Genomic DNA, 14,729 nt, shown 5'->3' on the forward strand with positions numbered 1-14,729 from the left:
TCTCAGTCTGCGGCTCGTGGAGCCCCTGCGTTGACTGCTTCGCCACTGTGGCCGCAGGGGAGCAGCTGTGGACAGTATGCGCCTGAGTGAGCCTGGTTATGTTCAAGTAAAACCTTATTTAGGGAATAGATTTGAATTTCATATAATTTTCACATCTCATAAAATATTATTTTGATTTTTGTAATGACTTAAAAATATAAAACGAATCCTTAGTTCACTTGTGTAAGATTAAGCGGGGGCCGTGACGCCCCCCCCTCGCTCTGTGACACGTCTGTCTGCGCGCAGGTGGCTTCCTGGTCGGGTCTTCCCCGGCCGAGGACACTCGCTAGCCGTTCAGCCCGCTGGGCGGAGTCTGGAATCCTGGCTCGGCCCCTGCCCTGACGCCTTCCAGCCGTGGCCTTGGGCTAGTCACACAACTCCAGCCCCAGGCTGCTCGTTTGGGACAGAGTGACAAGAACTCTTTTCCTGCCTCCCTCGTGGGGCTGACTGAAACCTCAGCTGAGGTCAGACCGTGCAGCGCTTTCTGAGCAGGAAAGCACTACCTATACAGAGACGTCAAAGCACACACGCGCCTTCACACAGTCTTACTCCGACTTTCCTCTCTTGCCTCCATTTTCAAAACGTCCCCCAGCGTTCTAGCCAGCCCTCAGCCCGCAAGTCTGGTGGGGCTGTTTCAAGCCCGGCTGAGCCCTGAGGACACTCAGATGAGTAAGAACTCGTCTCTGCCCTCATGAACTACGGGGAGCCCCGCGCGGGTGAAGCGGCCCGTTAGGAGGAGGCTGCGGAGCTGGGCGGACCAGGGAGGCAGAACTCGGTGTGCCGTGCTGGAGAGTTTGGACTTTTTCCCTGTAAATGAAGAGAAGTCACTGAGTGGTTTAATCAGGGCAGTAGCATCATCAGCTCTGGACTCTGGAAGTGTCGCTCACCCCCGTGACCCGTACAGGGAGAGGAATATTTGGGGAGGGCAGTAGTGGAGACAAGGAGACCCGTTAGAACAGCTCAGTAATACTGCAGGTGCGCGATGGGGAGGAGCTGTACTGTGGGACGGATAGAAGGATGAAGATGCTTTTACACTTTCGTACGTTAAATTAAAAGACTTTTTGAAAGTGGAGTAATACTGAACACAATGGAGAAATACGGTATTCACAGGTATTGGATCCTTCTGTAAATAGATGTAAAGGTGCTCACACACATGAATTACCAGACTCAGATTCCTTAAGTTTAGGAGTTTGCCTTCAATTTTTCTTCAAATTGAAGAAACTGGACAGTTGGTCATAAACAGTACAGCGCTTAACGTTCCTGAGTAATCGCGTCTCTAAAGCGGGTAACTGGCGGAGCTCTCGCAAAGTAAGTGTCAGCAGACAGGAGACGGTCAGCCTCTGCGGAGGGTCTGACGACCTTTTGCTTAGAATTCGGTCTGTAGAATGCATCGTGACTTATGTTTTTGTTTCAGAAACAGGTCCAGGCGTTAAGGAACCGAATCCAGTTTCTCCACGTAAGTCTTTATGCAACTGTTTCGAAATAAAGCCTCCTGGGCTTTTACAAGAATGAGTTGGTTATGGAACATTTGCCAGACTTTGAGTTTTGATAAGGAGACTTCTGCTCTCATTCTCCCTCACCCCTTTTTTCTCATACTTTCTTTTTCCTTTCCTCTGTCCTGCCTTCATTCTCCTTTTTTTTTTCTTTGCTTTTCTGTTCTTTCTTTCTTTTATTGAAGTATCGTTGATTTACAATGTGTTAGGTTTAGGTGTACAGCAAAGTGATTCAGTTATACACATATGCATATATTCTTTTTCAGAATCTTTTCTGTTACAGGTTGTTACAAGGTATTAAATGTAGTTCCCTGAGCTATAAAGTAGGTCCTTGTTGTTTATCTGTTGTATATGTAGTAGTTTACAGTGTATATATGTTAATCCCAAACTCCCAGTTTATCCCTCCCCACCACCCATTTCCCCTTTGGTAAGTTTGCTCTCTATGTCTATGAGTCTGTTTCTGGTTTGTAAGTAAGTTCATTTGTATCATTTTTTTAGATTCCATATGTAAGTTTTATCATATGATGTTTGTCTTTCTCTATGACTTACTTCCCTTCATATGGTCATCTCTAGGTCCATCCATGTTGTTGCAGATGACAGTATTTCATTGTTTTTATGGCTGAGTAATATTCCATTGTATATATACCACATCTTCTTTTTCCCATTCTCCTTTCTTTTTCCCTAACTTTGCCATTTTAAAATATGCATTTAGTGACCCATTGGTGTGTATATGATCTTAATGGGAAGGGAGTAACTTTCTTAGTTTTAGAGAGAGATGTTGCATACTTACATCGCTTGTGATCTGAAGGCATTAGCATGCAGCTGTGAGAGCGGCTTGCTTTATGTGTCAGCAATACCTGCCTGCTCAGAGGAGTTAGTGCTGAAGGAGCTAGTTGCTGTACCTTTAAGACAAGCTCTGGGCTCAGGATGTTGGGAGAGGGCTTGTAAGAAAAAGAGAAGGAGACCAGCTGCTACAAAGCAACGCGTTGGGAATCCTCTGGGCCCACTTCATTTCTTGGTACAGAAGAAAGCTCACCCCAGAAGTACTGAGGTGACTCCCCAGGGCCACGACGGGCACCGAGGCTGCACCCAGAGCGCTTCCAGTACTGTTGCCGTGTGAGGAGTCTGTGCTTCTTCCTTTCCTCGACTTCCCAGACGAGCCTCCACGGCTGGGCCCGTGGCATACACACAGCAGTAGGTCCAGAGGGCCCTTCGTGCCGAGTGCTGTGTGAACTGCCCTAGTAGGGGTGTTGCTTTAGCAGTGTCCTGGAGCAGTGTCCTGAACCCAGGGAGGGGCCCATACAGACACGCTCTCCCGTACCCACCTGGTCTGATTCTCATGAGTGACACCTCCGTCTTTAGAATTTTAGAATATTTCCACTACAGACTTTGAATCATGCCCCACGTTTGCATCTGGAGGCGCGACAGGATGAGCCATCTTTTCATCTGTGTCCTACAGATTAAATAAGGCTGGCGGCTTGCGCGGTCGTAAGCCCGTGGAGTCCTTCCCGGTGCCTGCTCCTTCTAGGGGGTCCCCACCCCTTTTACAAGCTCCTTTTGTTTACCGCCCCCCACCTTCAGCCAGTGATGTAGTGCTGTCCCATTTTTTAGAAGTTAAATGAACACCATTTAACTTGGTGTTAAAGGGCCCATGACTGGAGGAGTGGGGACCAGAACTTGGGAACTTGGGTCCTTCAGAACCCTCTCCACCATGCCGCACCTCTCCTGAGCCCTGGCGAGGGGTGGGGCTGTCAAGGGTCACATTTGTCTGCAGGTGTATCTGTTGCAGTGACGTGAGTTGAAAGACAGTGTCTGAACTTACACCGAGCTTGGCCAGAGTCGCTGTTGGCGGGTGGGGAGCGCAGGAACAGCACGGACAGAGTCGGGAGACCCCACAGCTGCAGTTTATACCACAAAGGGAGGCCTTAGAAATTTTACTCCACCGAAAACCTCTCTCCCTTGGACACTGATTTTTACTTTTTATAAATGATTCTCTTAAAGGAAGAGGGTAGTTCTCTTAAATGGAAGGAAATGTTCTATTTCTGTGGCCTGGAATTAATTTCAAATATAAAAATCTTTGCCAAACGGAGGAACAATTGGTTCTATTTATATGTTTTGCTGACCATAAAATTGACATCACTCTCCACTAAGAAGCATTTCTGTTCTCCTCAGAGGAAAGATCATGGTTGGAAAAGTGTGGAAAAGTATGTTGTGTTAAATGACACGGTAGATTGTTGAGAAGGAGGGTCTGATGTGAGGGGGTCAGTGACATGTTACCCACGGGAGCACTTTATCCTTATTCTGTTTTCTCTTTCTCGCCACCTTTCTCCTCATTATCTTTCTTACTTGTACATGTTCGTGAAAGTACGTTTGTATTTGAAGTATGTTTTGTATGTGGTGTCTCATTGTTGGAAGCATCCAATGAATAAGAAGCAATAAGTCAGATTTTGATAATGGAAGTTCACCTTACTTTCCCAAGCGTCTTCATCTTTGAATTTTCGAGCCACTTTGTCATTCAGATAGTAGGTCCTCAGACGGAGACAATGAACCACAGACTTAGGGTTTTACAGAGTTGACAAATCTGATATTTTAGTAAGTTTTTTGCTCAAAATAAGTTGCAAGCAGGGGATATCTTGGAAATCCGAGAATTTCATTTTTCTTTTGAGAAAATATTTGCAAGTTACAAGCACAGTGTGTGTGGTTGGAGCCCTCATTTTAGCCTCGGGTTTCATTCATCATTGCTCAGCCTATCTGACGATACTTGTGAAACGTTATAAAACTGCAGCATACAACGCAGACTAATTCAGAGCATGCACTGGTTTCTCTTCATTTTAGCGATTTTCCACGGCCTGGACACCCTAACCGTGATGGGCATTGCGTTCGCGGCCTTTGTGATCGGAGCGCTGCTGACGGGGGCCTTGTGGTGCATCTATTCTCACACAGGTCAGTGGGACTGCTGAGTGCCGGCTGGCACAGCCCACGTGCCTGCCACGCTGTGGGCACCTGGGGTTTTGCCCGTGGGTGACTGGGCGTGCTAACGAGCGAGAAGGGGAACGTTCATTCCCACTGCTTTCACGTTTATGTATTTGGCATAAATGGGTTTTGCAAAAATACAGTTTGCTTTAAGCAGATTTAGAAAAGGGATGTTTAAACTATTTATGTTAATTGCAACTGAGATGTTGCTGAAGTTTAGCTTCAAATAAAGCTGTTTTGTGGTTAGGGTTTGATTGAAGAAAGTTAATGTAAACAAACCGGAAACATAAACCATTTCCCCAAAGCTGAAGACTTCAGAGCAGACGTATAAATGGGCAGGAAGTGAAAAAGGAAGCCAAGATTTTATTACCACATCTGCCAAGGTGCCGAGCACTGTCCACCAGAGGCCCAAGCCAATGGCTTAAACCGGAATTTCTCAACCTTACTTAAACCCATACCATGTCCTCTCTTATAAACATAAAATTCTCATGTCTTTCCAGAAAGTTATTTAAATTTGAAAATATATCTTCATGAATTGTAAACAGATAAAAAATGGTGAAACAAAGCACTTTGTTTTCAAGTCATGCTCTTCTACACCGAAAAATTCTCATCTGCCTTTCTCCCTAACCCCTTCCCCTCGGCACCAAGGTTGAAACATTCTGGCCTGAACAGAGAGCCTGTTCTGAGCCCAGCACGGAACGCAGGCCAGGCTGGGGCGTCTGTGGTGCAGGGGAAGGAACGCGCGGTCTGCCTTCTGCTGCTGCTTTCTTAGATTCCTTGCAATTACTGGACGGAAATCCATGCATTCTGAGGCCTGTCTAGCAAGCTAGTTGGTATTGTCTGTTCTTGGATGCTTGTGACCCTCAGTAAACTGCTGGTGTGATCAGTCGGAGGCTAGGAGCAGGCCCAGACTGTCTGCAATTTTAGAATTGTGCTGTTTCCCATTGAACCAACGCCTGCCACGATGTTTGGCCTGGCCTTGGCCTGTCCAGGGAGCCAGGCTGAAACACTGACTGCTTTAAAGGGGAGAGAAGCACTGAAGGGCATTTTGAGAGGTCACATCTTGATCCTTGTCAGGCTCTTCCCTCCAAATACTGCATTCTGAGTAAAATACTGAGTTATTTTAGATTCCGGCAGGAGAGAGGAGTGAACCCTGTGGTGCCGAGCACGAGGAGGTCACTCAGCCCAAAGCAGAAGCTGAGGAGAGCTCAGGAGTGAGGCTTTGAGTCCTCAGCTGTTGCTCCCAGGCAGCAACCTTTGAGCAGAGGCCCGGGGACCCCCGAACAGCACAGGTTTGAGCTGTGTGGGGCCACTTACACAGGGATGTTTTGCAGTAGTAAATGCTACAGCACCAACGGTCCGTGGTCGGCTGAATCCACGACGCAGAGGAGCCGTGGGTGCAGAGGGCTGGCTGTCAGTTACGTGCAGGTTAACCCCGCATCGTTCAGGGTTAACTGTATATTTCATGTGCAAGAGGAACTAAGTCTCTTAAGTGTAATGACTCTGGGGACACACGCACGCCGGCAAATTGGCTTAGGACTGTCCTTTTTCATGGACAGCTCTACCAGCACCAGAAGGGACAGTGTTTAGCAGAGGAGCACCTTAGAGGAAGTAACTTTGTCACAGGAACTCTGACACATTCAAATCTCAGACTCACAGTTCTTTGCAATTTTTCCCAACCTCCTGCGTGGCCGTGAGGTTGACGGCTTATGCCGTATAATAGGAATGAACTTGAAAGTACTCCAAGAAGACTGTAGCCCTGAGGAATTTCTCTGGGGTGGGCACCCGCAGACTTACCACGCCCCTGCTGAGCCGTGACCGGCCTTGGTCACAGAGCTGCATCCTCCAACCCCGAAAGCTACCCTCAGGCCAGCAGGGCCCGGAAGCCAGGTGGAGGCAGAAGAGGGCAATCAAACAGCACTGCTCCTGGAACACGCCCCATGGAGCTCCCTCCGGTAACCCCAGACTCTTGTCCGCAGCCAGGCTCACAACCTGGGGGAAGCAAAGCCTGGTTTTATGGCACCTGCTGCTGCTCATTAAATTCCGCGGTGTGTTATTACTGCTCCCTTCTCCCCCGAATCAGAGACTTAAGGAGTTTTTAAAGTTTTGTTAATACGGAAATAGATTTATAAGTAGATTGAAAAAAAAAACATACCGCACCCTTCCTGCGACGGGTTCCAACAAGGTAAATTATGCTGCTTCAGAAGCTAAAAGCTAAAAACCACTGTCATTTGGGCTCCAAACCTGTTAGCATCACATATGATACAGCTTCAGATGGCTTATTAAAAGCTGTAGATTCTGGTTCATTTTAAAGATTGCTCATAAGGAATACCAGTGTCATGCAAGCAAGAAAAAGGCTCACCTTGGGACCAAACGACAGTTTCCTATCCAAAACCCCTCAGTGGCTTACCTGGGCCGGCTGGCAAGTCTCCATAAGAAGAGACCACAGTGCAGCAGCGCTGGGGAGAGCGTCTGTGCAGACACTGACCGGGTCCATCCAGCTTCCACGTGATCGACGCTGTGGGAAGCAGACCCTGTACGGCCTGTCTGGGGGTTCAGGCAGCACCTGCCTCTGTGTCAAGGACAGCCCTTAACTTGGGCGCCTTCCCTTTGTGCTTGCCATTCCATCTGCATCACCGAGGGCAGAGCCGAGCCACGAGGTTGAATTGCAGATGTCTGCTCACACACCTAGACTGTCGGTTAGTCCAGAAAAGCTGGGGCCCCACCTTGTCACGTGACAGCTTTGCACACAGTAAGGGGTGCTTCCTTTAGGCCATATTCTCCTCGTTGGAAAAACTCCACTCCTGAAACTTACGTTGTCCACGAAGGTGGTACAGAGAGGAGGGTGGGCCCGGGTGGAGCCGTGGAAGCGTCACGCTCCCGGGGCCTGGTTCAGGGCCCCCGACCTCCGGTCGGTCATAAAGGTCCTGAAAGTCATATGCCGTGAGTAGCATATGCACATTTTCATTTGAGGAGAGGAGCAAAAGCATTTATTTTTATTTTTCAGTAAAACTTTGTAGCTTTATCACAACATGCACATAGTTGGAAGGCTGAAGTGGTTCTGCAATACTTGTTCTGAGAAACACGAGTGCCCTCCCACCCACTCCCTTTTCTCACCCCCGAGAGCATCATTTTTGACTCTTAGCTGATTGTCTGGGACGTTAACCTCTAAATAACCTGAATATATTGCTACCCCTTGACTCACCAGTTTTAAGCCTCTTCTGTCAGCCTCTCACTGTGGACAATGAAAATTTAATTCTCTTTCACCCTGTTCCCCAATTATACATTCATGCCCTCTTGTCTCCCTTATCCCCACCATCCTCTGCACAGAATTATACTAAAATTTTGGTTAGATCAGCATTTACTGTTCACGCTATTATGACTCCTTAAATACCAACCACACTTTAGCCATGTGGTGTAATAGTAGTATTTCTCTGCGTGACTTTTAGTTTTTGCCAGGATCCGTAACTGTCTCTCCGCCCGCCCCCACGTTACCTTGGTTTCCTGTGTACTTACCGTTGACCCACCTGCTGGCTCTGCCATTGTCTCGGTCTCCTCTGCTCACGTTCAGACATCAGGTGTTCTCCTGACTGTTTCCTTCAGGACTTCAGATGTGGGTGTCCTGGGTCATGTGTCCTCTGTCTTCCTCCTTCCTGACTTAAAGGGAACATAAGAGGTGCATGTTCTTCACACCTTGCTTGTCTGAAAATGTCCTCATTTTATACAAACACTTGGTAGATAGTTTGCCAAGGTATAGAATTTTAGGTTATAAATAATTTTTCTTCAGAATTTTGAAACCACCTCTCATTGCCTTTTAGCTCAGAAGATTGCTTTTGGGAAGTTCAGAGCTATTCAGATTCCTGACCTGTTCTTTTTCCCCTTTTCTGGAAGAAATTTTAAATGATGGTGCTTGAGTCAGGTGCGTTTCCATGTGTCATGCTGGGCGTTCATTGAGCCCTCTCAGTCTAGAAACTCGTGTCCATCATTGTTGAATTTTCTTAGAATTATTTATTTTTTTCTCACCCCTGATTTTATTTGAAAGCTGGACATTTTGAATGGTCCTCTAATTTTCCTTTTCTGTTTTCCACCTTTTTCCTTTCTTTATTTTCCAGGAGATATATTCATCTTTATCTTTCAGTTTCTTACTGCGTTTTTAATACTGCCTTCAAATTTTTTAATTCCAAGAAGTTCTTCCTATGAATTAAAAACATACATCCTACTCTTGTCTCATGGGTGCAGTATGTCCTGAGAATGTTAATACAGAATTATTTAAGAACAGAGAAGGTCTGAGCTCGTGGTGGGACAGGCTGGTTGTGAGCTCTCCCCCAGCAACCTGGCTGGGCCTTTACTGGGGGACTCCTGATCCCACGTCTTTGGATCTTTCCTCTTGAGCTCATGAAGCTTCCCGTGAAGCAGGTTTTCCTCTCTCCTTCCTGGAGGCTGTAGGTCTGGCTGTCTGCACTCTGGGGGTCACATCCTTCAGCAGGTAGACGTTAGTGTGACCCTTCTCTGCCACCATGGTTCCCCACCTTCAGTCCTGCCGGGTGTTGGTCATTCCTGGAACCCTAGTTTCATCCTCTTTGGAGAGTCTTCGTCCCTGCACCGTGGGTTAAAGGAGGGGATTTTGAAAAATGTTAGCGCTTCTTACATGGAAGTTCAGCCAATCCCACGGCTGACAGCCCCACGTTCACGCTGTCTCCTGGGGGACCTGATGCCACCGTTTCCTGAGTTCTTAGGGCTTCCGTGTTACTGCCTGGCTTTTTCTCGGCTTTTCCTACAGTTGGCTTAGGACCTGTTCTCTTGAATCTGCTGAGTCAGCTTCTGCCTGCCCATTTCGTCACCAGCTTCCAGCACCTTAGTGCTGTCATCTTGCCTCCAGTCTGCCTCCTCCTTCTTTTACAAATCTGTAAATTGTCATTTTGGTAAGATTTTCTTCTAGGCCTATGAATTGGTTGTAATTTTGTACCAGTTAATGTCTCAAATCTTGATATCCTAATTGTGACTATTTCACAAGCTCACTCCTGTGAGAAGAGTGAACTAAACTACCTTTTGAGAAGGTTTTAATCACTTTTGATCAGTTTCAAAAACCTTTCCTCCCCATTCTCCAAGCTAAAAGACCTTCCACTTGCAGGCAAAACTGTGCAGAACGGGTGGGTTAGAAGTCATTATAATTGATCTTTCCTTTACTTTAATTTGCCTTTGTGGTCTCTCAGCAGGATGCAAAATCTGATGATAGGAGGAGGAGAAAGAGGGAAAGCGCGGGAGGGAGGCCACCTTCTGCATGTTATCTGTACAACCCTCGGGCACCGGCTGTCATCAGAGATTGCATTCTAAGGTCCAGTTTCTGCAACTGCTAATCTTGTTACCCGGGCCAGGTATATTTACCACGTTTCCCTTAGGTAGACAAAGAGATGGTCTCTACTTCACAGGGGTGAGTGCTTAAACAGGAAATGCGTGTGAAAAGCTTCCTGAACTCCAGAATCCTACAAAAATGTAAGGTTTCTCAGATGTGTAGACAGAAAAAAAAATCCAAGAGCAGAAGGAACATGTTTCCCAGAGCGACAGAAACCGCCGCGGTGCTGCGTCCGCGGTGCCTGTCCCAGCCCCCGTCCTCGGCTGATCCCGCCACGTGTTCTTACAGCAGGAGTCAGGCCCGTTCCCAGGTCCACCTGAGTCGGGCAAGAGCTTGTAATTAGAAGCATCTCTAGAGGCTTCCAACGTTTTTAGAAATCTGAAGTTTCTCCATGCCCTCAAGTCTAGTCCAGGCGAAGACAGAAACAGCAAGAAAGCAGGCTAAGGTAGAACCAAAGCAGGAGGCAGGCGGCTACGTCCCAGGGATCAGACAGGTGCAGCCACAGCGGATGGGAACCCTGGGACGGCTGCAGAGAAGGCGGGAGCCGCTCCTCTCACCCAGGTGCTCAGGTTAAGCCAAAATAAGATGCCCACAGAAAGCCAAAGCGGAGGTGTCCACAGGCTGGCTATATTGCAGCAGTATAGAAAGAAGGTGGCAGACAGGATATTTTGAAAGATTTTGATTCCTGCCTTGGGACATTCCTGCCTTTCGCCAAACGTGTAACTTCTGATTCACCCCCTCCTGCAGAGTTTTGCCTACAAAAGGAAAGTCTTCTTTCTTGAAACGTGAGGAGGGGCAATTTTTGAAAATGATAAACAGTGATTGAAAGCTTCTCTAAAGAAAGGTGGTCTGGTTCACTCTCCTTACGGGAGTGAGCTTGTAAAATAGTCACAATTAGGGAATCAAGAAATTGAGACAATAATTGGTACAAAATTGCAACCAACACATAGGCCCAGAGGAAAATACCTGTTTTCTTTCTAGCATCAAGTAATATTAAGTGTAAATCACCCCCAGGCATGTGGTTTTCAGTCCAATGCTTAAATGTCTCCCAAGAAAGAAATTCCATAAGTTCCCGCTATAACTAACCAGTCCCCGTAATCAGCAAGTTCTTTTCTCTCTGACCGAAATCTCCATCTAAACTTACTTCCTCTTGTTCTGCCCTCAAGGGAGATGAAGAACACCTGTCTGCTGCTCTGTGTAGTAATCCTCTGTGGGCACTGTTTGCAGACAGTCTGCTTTGGGCTCAATGATCGAGATTCCTCTCACCGTCTTTAAAATTCTTGTTTTTTCCCCATAGAGCCTCTTCGTGTTACCCACATCTTTCTTAGATAAAGTTTCTTCCCCAGGCCCTGCGGCGCTGAAGGACTCAGAGGTACGAGTCAGGCTGTAAGGCAGACTTCCCCAGAGGTGGCAGGGAGTCGGACCTGGAGCACTCCAGGCCAGGCTAAGCAAAGGAGGCAGGTTGTCCCTTACGACACATGCGTTTCTGTTCCTGAAAGCGCATCTGGCAGCACCGAGGCCCCGCCACAGGCTCCCGGGTGAGCTGGGGGGTGCGTCCTTGTCCTAGCACCCCTCCTCCCAGGTACCCCATGTACCAGATGCCCGCTTCCACTATCCACCCCCTCCTCCCCAGGTATCTCCCCCTCAGTGGTTTGAGATGGAGTGAAGCATGAGGACTGAACACGTTTCTTCTCGCGGCCAAGTTTGATGTTTATGGGCAGCGAGGCTTCGTCGAACCCCTCACACTCGCTAAGTGAGGTCCTCCCTGCCCACCTTCTCCAGAGGTAGGCTGGTTGTATTTGTCACCCCACGGGTATTTTAGAGAACGTCAGTGCTCCAAGAAATCGGAGGCCACTGTGATAGAGAGCAGGAACCAAGGAGCCCATCTCAGAAAACCCAAGAGACAACAGTGCTGTTCAAGCAGAAACATCTGCACATGAAACCTGCTTTCTCCCGGTGGACTCTTCTGTAGCGCCACTTGGATCTGACAGGGAGAAAGCTTTCCTCAGCTTCTCAGAAGGTGAAACTTTTTAACGCTTGCTTGTACTGGGAGAGCGCATGTCTCTCGTGTGCGAACAGCCTCAGGCGGGAGGGAGCATTGTCTAAGGGAGGTGGTTTCCACACTTCAGGGAGGATCGTTGAGAATCCATCGGCTCAAAGTCAGTAGATTATTAGGTCCGGCTGACTTGCCCACTGAGCTGAAGGGTGTCCTGCGGTCGCGAGCACAGGGAACGTCTTTGTTTTGTTCTGCTTGGGGTCTCGCTTTGGACAGTGCTTGGCATTAGCGGCAGAAGAGTTTCCAAAACTCTGGGAGTTGAAAGACCTCTTTAATGGGCAGCGACTAAAACAAACTGGCGTGGCAACAAACTGCATTTGGCAAATAGAGCTCGGAAAGCAAATACTCAGGCTTCCTGGGCAGGGAGGAGCAGTGGCACTTTTCCTGGATGCGAATAATCAGCACGTGTCAAAGTGCGGAGGAGACAGGCTGGCTCGCCGTCAGTTCGTGAGCCGCAGCCATCCTGCCCGGCTGCTCCCCGGCCGGACAGACGGCGCCCAGGTGAGCCGGGCTGGGAGCTGGGTGCTGCCTGGCCTCGGGCTTTTCTGGCGTAGCCTTTATTTGAACGGGGAAATGACATTTTTAAAATGTGCTTTGCACAACACGCAGCCACACTAGCCCTGCTAATTGATACCATGAGAATCCAGCTGGGTGTGGAGCAGCATGTGGGCTGCCGGGGGCGGGGTTTTTCAAGTCTATCACAAGTTGTTCTAGTGTCTGGAGATTTGGGGGGGTTTTCGTTTTGGGCTTCACGTTCTCACTCTGGGGAAAGTGGGTTTCCGGCAGAAAGTTGCTGTCACTGAGGCAGACTTCCCTACCTTTCATTACTGCACACACGGAGGGTGGAGGGCAGTGCTGGGAAGGGTCCGAAGGATAAGTTGCTGAGAAAAGAAGAGCGAAGTGCAGTTTCTCGGCCTCTGGGGAATGTTGACCTGCTCTCCCCTCTCCTCCCGCTGACCCCAGATGAACAGATAATCAGAGGAAATGCAGCAGGGGCCAGATATGCAGCAGGAAGGCCCCGAGGCTGAGGCAGGAACATGTGCTGTAGCCGGTGCTGGAGGAGAGGGGTGACGGGAAGGCGGTGGCCAGGCCCAGAGGCCTGGGCCGCTCCGATGTTGTGCAGACCTGCTGCGCTGGCAGAGGCTTTAGAGGGGCCCCAAAGGGGAGGGGGAGGCCTGGGCTGAGTTCCTGTCCTGGGAGGGCAGGGCCTCTGCTGGTGTGTTTTGTTTTCACGAAGAGGCCAGAGTGCTGCTTATCTCCGGCTGATAGCAGTGTATCTCAGCCTGACAGGAAGGAGGAGGCTCATTCACAAACAGACCTGGCCCTCTGGGGCTTCCCACACCAGGGCGGGGAGACTGCTGGCCAGAAGTTTATGAAGTTTATCCTTTGACTTTTCAAAGAAAATGCAGTGTTTGTCATCAGAGAGCCTTGATCGCTTTTCCCTACCGGGAGCCATTTTTTGAGGGCTGCTCTGAGGCCAGTTTCGTTGAAGACAAGACAGCGCTAGAGCCTTCTGCAGCGCTAACTGCAGACCATGTGTGCGGCCCACGGTCCCCTCCGGTCCGCAGCACTGTGCGTTTGGCCCGAGGAGTGCAGTGCAGTGGGGTGTGCCATGGAAAGTGGGGTGCTGCATGTGGTGGGAGATACACAGGCTGCAGCCTGCAGTGAACCTCAGGATGGGGGGGTTCCCTGGCACCTAAAGGCCCCCATGTGCTAACAGCTAGACCCCTTCCCCCAGAGGTCCTCTGAGAGCCGCCTCCTCCCAGCCCTGTCTCTCAGGTGGGCTGTGTGGTTGGCGCACACGACACTCCGCTGTGGTTCGGGGCAGTCCAGGCGCCACCACCTCCATTTTGACAAAATGCATTCAGGAAAAGGCCTCCAGACTGCCGCGATCCTCTTACTACAGCGCGGAAGTCCCGCCCCCCAAGCCCGACGACACCTTTACGGGGGAGGTGCTCCCTGAGCACAGGTGCTTGTCCGCCGAGTGGCACAGCGCCGACGCCGGCGGCTTCCTCAGAGGCCTGGGCGCTGAGACCCTGGGGCTTTGTCCTCAGCTCGCTGGGGCCTTGGCCCCTGTAACTGCCTCTCAGCTTAAAGACAGTTCTCTTTTCCCCACGCAAGCAGCTTTAAAAGCAAAACACCGACAGACAGAGGAGTTTTAGGGTGGAAGGCCTTCTGGTCGAGCTGCTTCTGCCCACGGTTGAGAAGAACCAGATGAGGTGGTCTTTTCAGGAGCACACGCGGGTAACGTGCGTCCTTCTTCGCCCCTGTCTTCATTCACTGCAGGAGAGACGGCAGGCAGGCAGCAGGTCCCCACCTCCCCGCCAGCCTCGGAAAACAGCAGCGCGGCCCACAGCATCGGCAGCACGCAGAGCACGCCCTGCTCCAGCAGCAGCACCGCCTAGCCCGGCCCTGCTCCCGCCTAGCGCGGGCCTGGCGGCCCGTGCCCTGGGTCCAGCCCGCAGGCTCCGACGGCTTAATTGTGGTTCCCTTGGAAAGAGAGTGAATTTCAACATACAGATCACCTGTTGTGTTCACCACCCCCTACCCAGGGCCAATACAAATGTGGGCCCTGGGCTTCTGCCACACACTAGGATTCATCCGAGAAAGCTAAGGTGGTGGCCTTCTCCACCCGCCCCTCACAGGCTTGGGGGTTTTCAATGTGAAACACATGCCAGTTTTTAAGATGCTGCTTTGTCCAGGTAAGAACGTCCATTGTTTGGGGCCCTGCATGTTACCCGGACTCTAGGAGCTGATAAAGGCAAGTAGCCAGATAGGAGAACCCATGAGGTGATGCGGCCAGAGATCCTTTTAC

At 49.6% G+C, this 14,729-nt stretch overlaps 1 protein-coding gene across 3 annotated transcripts in view; it reads left to right on the top strand.

Annotated features, from left to right (window-relative positions):
• Nucleotides 1–14,515, top strand: part of TGFBR3 (transforming growth factor beta receptor 3) — a 179,071-nt gene extending 164,556 nt beyond the window's left edge. For 2 of the 3 annotated variants that reach the window (XM_072968230.1, XM_072968232.1), the window contains 3 exons: nucleotides 1,454–1,495; nucleotides 4,368–4,475; nucleotides 14,201–14,515. In XM_072968230.1, coding sequence (XP_072824331.1) covers nucleotides 1,454–1,495; nucleotides 4,368–4,475; nucleotides 14,201–14,319 — 269 coding nt within the window. In that variant the 3' untranslated portion in view covers nucleotides 14,320–14,515. The remainder of the gene's footprint in view (nucleotides 1–1,453; nucleotides 1,496–4,367; nucleotides 4,476–14,200) is intronic. The other variant, XM_072968231.1, reaches the window with a different exon arrangement.
• The last annotated feature ends 214 nt before the right edge of the window (nucleotides 14,516–14,729 follow it).

This window comes from Vicugna pacos, chromosome 9, assembly GCF_048564905.1.
Source record: "Vicugna pacos chromosome 9, VicPac4, whole genome shotgun sequence".
Lineage (NCBI taxonomy): Eukaryota > Metazoa > Chordata > Mammalia > Artiodactyla > Camelidae > Vicugna > Vicugna pacos.